The following is a 6,959-nucleotide window of genomic DNA, read 5'->3' on the forward strand; positions in this document are numbered from 1 at the left end:
GTGGAAACTTTTAAAGAAGCACGAGGAGATGGAAAAATTGTTGGTTAAATTACCATCACACAACACAAGTGTTCTGTGTAGGAAAAAAAATGTGTTTCTGATTGTTACCATCCTGCCTCTTGTGTTTGTAAGAAACAAAGTATTTAATTTTTATTCTTTATCTCCCACCCTGCCTTGTTTTTACATTCTCTGTTCAGATGCAGTTTATGTAATCCAACTGGGGGAAGCTGAGTGCCAAAAGCAACAAACAACAGAAGAAAACCAACAAGAAGACGATCAGGGGGATGGAGGAATGATTTGATCAAGTGAATTGACTCAAAGAGACAGATAAGATAACCGACAGACAACAACTACAACAGAAGAAAGAAGGAGATGATGATGACACGCGACGGATGGAGGAACACTGGGAGGAGGGGAGATGAAACTATCCTGGCTGGTTTTTGTCTGAAACAGCTGCTTGCATGTGTGTGAGTGGAGCTTCTCTGTGTTTATTGTCTCATTTGTGTTTTGAAATCAGGAGAGGGGAATAAGGATAAGAAGCAAGAGATTAGAGGAAAAGGAATTGAGGAAATCCTACCTCTGGCTTTTTGTCAGACTGTATAAAAACAGCTTGGGGGGTCTCTGCTGGAGAATTAGCTTTATTTCATACTGGTGCTATTTGTCCTCTCTGGGTTACTGTCAACTTCGGAGCACTGAGGAGTGGACAAGTGTCTGTTAGTGTGTGTGTGTGTGTGTGTGTGTGGAGCAGTTGTTTCAGACATTAGAGCCACCCTCCTCTCCGTCCATGCCCTCGTTCACTGTTTGTGTTCGCAGTTGTCCTTTCAGCAAATCATTCAAATATTCTCAAGTGTAATTTTTCATTATTTTGTATTTTCACTTTGTTTCTTCAACAGCCTCACCTGAATGTTATCAGGGTTTGGAAAGCAATTCATCAAAGTGGTAATGATGTTGGAGTACTTCCTGTCACAGGTTTCGGGCTAAAGTTTTTGCTTCTTGAGCAGCATCATTTTCTCCTCCTACACTTACAGATGCACACAGAGACGAAGCTTGGTGAAGCTTAGGACATTTTTTTTCTAGGCTTGGTCACCAGAAAATCACAGCAGAATGCATCTAACTGTCTGTGAACTGATTTCTAGATGCAAGGGGCAAGAACTGTAGCTATCATGCTAACAGTACTTATTATTTATATAATCCCAGGGTTCCACGTTCACCTGTCTAAGGCTTTATGGGTTGGAGTTCAAGTAATAAAATTAACTTTAAGTCTGATTTAGGGGGACTGATAAGATTTGACACGAACACAACTGATAAATCTGTATGCAAACAACATATTAGAGTGTAAACTTTACTTTTTGTTCTCTTATGGCCATTTACTTCAACAAAAATAAATATTTATTTAATTAATTAGATCCTAACCCATTAAGCCTGTTTTTAAAATATACATGTTTCTGTAAGACGGGATGCTTTGTTTTTATGCGTTTCCCTTTAAACTTGGATGACTTCATCAGTCACACATCCTGAAGACGCACACAGTAGTTGAATCTGTTCTTCAAAGGGACATACAAACACGTCCCAAAGAGACTAAAAGGAGTCCGTTAGCAGGGCTACTTTTGTCAGTTAGCATTTTTATTAGCTTAATTGCTAACATGTAAAAGTATGTGCAGTTTCTTGAAATACTGTATTGTGCACAAACATTCCCCCTGAAGTTTATACTTCAACTGAGGAGATTAAATAAAAAATAGTTGATGTGAATGTAGCAAAAAAAAACTGTCCATGTTTAGACTCTAAAACCTCTGAGGGTAAACACTGTGAGGACAACAGATTATAGTGATCAACAATTTGAGTTCAACAATTAAACTTAAGCTAAGAGTATGTTGCCAGTCTTGACTATCCGACCTGTTCTGTAAATGTGACAGAACCTTTAACAACTTGTAAGGTAGTGTCTCACTGGGCTGTAACTGTTGGGGACTAGTTGGAGAAAACCAGTTGTGAGGAAATGCGTGAATTTTCATTTGGAATCATAATGACTGACACAAACTCTTGGCAAAATAATAAATATACAGCTCTAGATTTATGGAAACTAAACTTAGAACAGTTTGAGTCAGGTTCCAGACACCTGCAACAATTCGGACTGTTTTGAGAGTAAATTTGTCACGCAATTAGTTTTTTTTTCGTTGTTTTTAACGTGTTCAATATTTCACCTACATGAGAGCGAGGCCCTGTGGGAGAAAATTGAGTGCCCCCAGTAAACGTTTCGAGACATTTAGGAAGTTCCCTTACAAATCTTCACAATTCACTGACAGGATGAAATGGATCAAATTTGTGTTTTTATTTTGCATTGAATCTGATTATCAAAATTATCGGTCCGTTCTTTGTTTAATGGCAAGCCGGATGACTTGTGGTGAACTGTAAAAATTTCTAAAATAAGAGCATTTTTTCGTTCGATGCAACCTTGTGGTGTGACCACAATATGTGAATAATGATCACAGCAGCACTGAGTGAATTTGCCGTCACTAAATCAAGTTAAATTCACTTTAAATTGCACTGAATCAAAGCTAATTATGTGGCTCCAGCTAACGTCCAGAATGGGTCCAGACTTGAATCATGAAAGACGTCATGGCTACTCCTCAGCCGGAACATCCATCCCCATGAGTTCAGGACATGTCTAATGCACTCTAGGGTGTGCTCACATGTATGCTTACACATTTTTGTGTATGTTTTTCCATTGAGGGCTATTTCTAAGGGTCAAATTTCAAGCCAAACTTGAGCCCAAGTGTTTGATAGAATTTTTTTTTTTCTAAAATCAAAATATTGTTGCAAAAATGCACATGCAAAAATGTTGCACTGAAGTGGCTATCTTGCAGTAGTAGAGCCGTCACCAGTTTCTTTTGTCTGGAAAATGTTAAGAGGTTAGAAATTCATAGGAATAGTTTTTGAGTTTTAAAGAATAGAAAGTTTTGTTTGATTTCCGGTCCACTTTTTCTAGGAACTGAAAGTTGTTTTCCTGCCACTCTAACAATGAACTTGAAGCTTTTTGTAATCCCATCCTTGGTCCCAGTCTAGCCTTACATCCAACCCAGAATCCAACCCATCATCCAATCTGCTGTGAAATCTCCAGAATGTTGCTTCAGTCTTTCTAGTGTAGTCGGTCGATCTCTAGAAGCCTTGTTTTGGCCTGTTGGGTCTGTATTTAGTCTGTGTAGATATGTAAAATGCTTCCAGTTACCAGTTTCTGTGTAGATTGTCTCACTTGTCGCTGTCACTGTCCGTAGACGTTGCTGTTTAAAAGCTTCTTGTCACAGTCTTGCGTTAGCTTAGCCTCTCCTCTTATTATATCCCTGAAACCTGCAGAAGACATCCCTCTATAGGTTTTTCCCATCCTAACTTGTCTCCTCTACTGGTGTCTAGAAATGATAGCTCTGGTATCCCTGTCAGTGTCTCTGTCCTATAGCTGTAGATAAAACATTTCAGAGGCTCTTTGACTTGGTGGTTTGTTTCTGTCAATCTCTGAGTACGCTCTTTTTTTATTTTCTTTTTCTTGGTCTTAACATTGTTCATGTGTTCGTAGATGAGGTCTACTTTTTTAGACGATAGTTATTCATTCATCCAATCCTGCCTCTTGCTAAGATGTCAACTGCCTGTAAACTGTCTTTGATTTGACCTTTATAGCAAAGCACACACTTAAATATCCAGGTTTTCTGATGCTTTTCTTGAACAACTTGAGTCCAAAATGCTAGTGAGTTATTCCACAACAGTTTAGCCAATGTTTGTTTCCTCCCACAATATTAGTTTTTTTAATTTTTGGTGAAAATGAATGTGTATTAGTGTCCAAGAGGAATCATTTCTGAATTTTCAAACACGTAACATTTTCAGAGGCTGAGTCAGATTGTTAATGTTGCCTTATGAACATTTATGGGCTTAAAAAGCTACTAGAAATATTACATAATCCTTTTTAGTCTCTGGAGACTTCAGGGCTAACTGGTGCAGTTTTAAGGCTAATGACTAAAAGACCAAAAAAAAATTGAAGACAAATACATTTTCAGTTTATTCTAATTAATTTGTAACCTTAATTTCATTTATTTATGCTAAAACATTTAGTTAAAATCTGGATTCTGTGTAAATTTATTCTGATAGTCTCAGCTAGTATCATAACTCTTCATCATACACCTTTATCATTTACCCATAGAAAGAAGAATCAAGAAGAATTACCGGATTATCTGATGTGGAATGACCCATGAAGATTTTAGCCGTCTACCAGCTTTTGTTCAGGGCTACAATAAATATTTCATTCAGAATGAAAGTTTTGGATTATAGAGTTGAGTGATGTTTGAAACCTAGTTGAACTTGTTGGGCAAAGGCCATCACAGGAAAGACAGAGCTCCTCCATCTTCAAAATGCTTCTGGCTGAGCTTTACTTGAGCTCTATTTTGGACTCTTATTGGATGCTTACTCCTTTGTGCCAAAATGAAACAAGATCAAGCATCTTTTTTTGCTGTCTTACCGTCTCTAATCCTGTAGGCACTTGAGGAATGTTTGAGGTACAGATCCAGGTCCAGGTGATCGTGGCTTTGGATTTTAAAAGCCGAACTGCCACTCAGATGATCTTTGTGAACAGAATGGGTTGGCTTTGGTGTGATGAACTCCAAAGTCTGCAAATGTGGTTCTTTTGTTTCAGGTCTGAGCTTCAAGGTTTTTCTCTCTTGAGTGTTTCTTGTAAAATTTGATGCCTTTGGGAGACTGATTTTCTTTGTGTGTCTCAAGTGGTTTCTCATTGATCAACTATTAAAGGGGAAGGTAACCAAAGTTTTAGCTCATTAATCAGTTCTGGCTCATGTCCTTGTCTTATCTGGTAAAACTGCCAGCAGTTCTAACAGCTTTATCATGTAGGTAATTTGTTTTTCAGGGAGGGGTTTGGCTCACTGTTTTTAGGCGCCTCCCTTCCCTCTGAACTCAGAAACGGTCTCATATTTACAGCATGGAGTTCCCCGTACATTCATCACTTTCCCGTGTTTTTCTGTTCCTTCTGGGATCAGTCCTGGCAGTCATGAAGCTACCCCATAGCTTTTGTCTGGACTCTTAAAGCTGCTGTCACATCCCTGCACTGTTGCAGTGGGAATCTAGGTGGTAAGAGAATAAACCTTGATGTCATATTCAAATGTCTGTTCTCAGATTGTACCAGATAATCACAGAGCAGACTCCTTTCTGGCAAACCATGTCAGTGGTCAGTAAATTGTATATTTGTGTATGTATATTGACCAAAAAGCATGACATGACGTTCCCTGTTTCAGATGGTCATTGCAAAATATGATTGATCCAACTCGACCGATCATGTACCATCCAGGACAGCAACCATTTGGGTTGAAAGCAGTAGATATTTTGTACTCTTAATAAATTAGCCAGTTCAGCAAAAAGAATTGCCAAACGTTCTGTTTTTCTTTTCCCAAAGATCTCACGTTTCTTACTTGCAGCACACTTTGATCTGGACTGAGTCAAAACCTGCAACCGGAAATTTCAGTAACAAAGAGAGAGACTTTGACAGCTTGTTTGTGTGTTCAAACAAAGGTTTCTCGTGCACATTCTGGAATTTTTTTTTAATTGTTTTTTTTTTTCATTCATATATGTTATTTGGTAAGAACCCTCGGATTGCTGCCTCACTTTTCTGTATATAATGAAATGCACACACATCGCACAGCTTCAAGACATATCCTCATAATCTGCAGCTGAATTATTTTCATTTACTCTTTTTGTTTTATTTGTAAATGGAAGATAATCACATCATTACAGCAGTATACAGATATGATTACCACGCGGTGGGGGCGGGCTGAACAGACGGACGGTGCAGACCTCCCTGTTACATCAGAACCAGCCATTAATTCTCAGTGATGCCAAATGTTTTTAGAGCAGAGAACACCTGTTTATCTGTCTCTGTTTGTTTTCTGCCTCCTCCCCCATCTCTTTGTACATTTTCTCTATTTATTTAAAGCAGAATTATATGGAGTGTATCAAGCATGGAAAGGCAAACAAATGTTAGTCGATAAAAAATGATGGGCTTTTATTTTACAGCAGTATATTTGTTTATTCACGGGATTTGTTTTCTCTCTATCTTTTTCTCTTTCTTTTGAAAGAAATAAAGTCATTTTCCATTCCTAACAGTCTGCCTGTTTATTTTTTTAGCAGTTTCTAATGAAGTTACCATTTTAATTTAGGAAATCTATGAAAGGTGGAAATGTTGCTTCAGCTGATTATACTTGTTGTTGAAGTGGGGCCAAGGCCAAAGTGGGTTGCAGCAGTCTTTAAAGAACTCCAATTCTAAAAATATCATAGTGATTAATAAAAAGCTAGTTTATAAACTTTTATTCAGTCAATTTTGCATACTTTTATTTACATTGAATTGGCCATTTTTAAGGACTTATTGTAACAGCAGCAGCTAGTTGTAGCACTTCCTCTGAAGACTGAGGCACTTCTTACAAGAATACGGTCTGTGTAAAATATAAGAAGGGCATATTGACAATATGTGGAATTACAAAAGACGATGTTCAATTCAAGGCTGTTGGATGCAATGTCGAAGCACAAGATAACTTGATTGATCAGAGTTTAAGGTGACATAACTGGACTTTTTCTAAAAATGCGTAAAGGGCTGTTAATTTTGTTTTAACCTGTTTGAAATAAACTATAAGTAAACTTTTAACTTATTTTGTGCAAATATAGTTATAAATTGAAAAGCATAACAAGACTGAGCTTGAACTACTTGCAGACTTGTATGCAGCATTTACAGGTGCTGGTCATAAAATTAGAATATCATGAAAAGGTAGATTGATTTCAGTAATTCCATTTAAAAAGTGAAACTTGTATATTATATTCATACATTACATACAAACTCATATATTTCAAATGTTTATTTCGTTTAATTTTGATGATTACAAATGACAACAAATGAAAATCTCAAATTCATCATATCAGAA

The 6,959-nt window shown here is 37.3% G+C and overlaps 1 protein-coding gene across 6 annotated transcripts in view; it reads left to right on the forward strand.

The window, feature by feature from the left end:
• The window catches only part of si:ch211-200p22.4 (phosphatidylinositol-binding clathrin assembly protein), a 122,694-nt gene extending 116,547 nt beyond the window's left edge, over positions 1 to 6,147 (forward strand). For all 6 annotated transcript variants that reach the window (XM_037976577.1, XM_037976579.1, XM_037976582.1 and 3 more), the window contains one exon: positions 198 to 6,147. In XM_037976577.1, coding sequence (XP_037832505.1) covers positions 198 to 212 — 15 coding nt within the window. In that variant the 3' untranslated portion in view covers positions 213 to 6,147. The remainder of the gene's footprint in view (positions 1 to 197) is intronic.
• Positions 6,148 to 6,959: the final 812 nt, after the last annotated feature.

The sequence above is a fragment of the Kryptolebias marmoratus genome, linkage group LG7 (genome assembly GCF_001649575.2).
Source record: "Kryptolebias marmoratus isolate JLee-2015 linkage group LG7, ASM164957v2, whole genome shotgun sequence".
Taxonomy (NCBI): domain Eukaryota; kingdom Metazoa; phylum Chordata; class Actinopteri; order Cyprinodontiformes; family Rivulidae; genus Kryptolebias; species Kryptolebias marmoratus.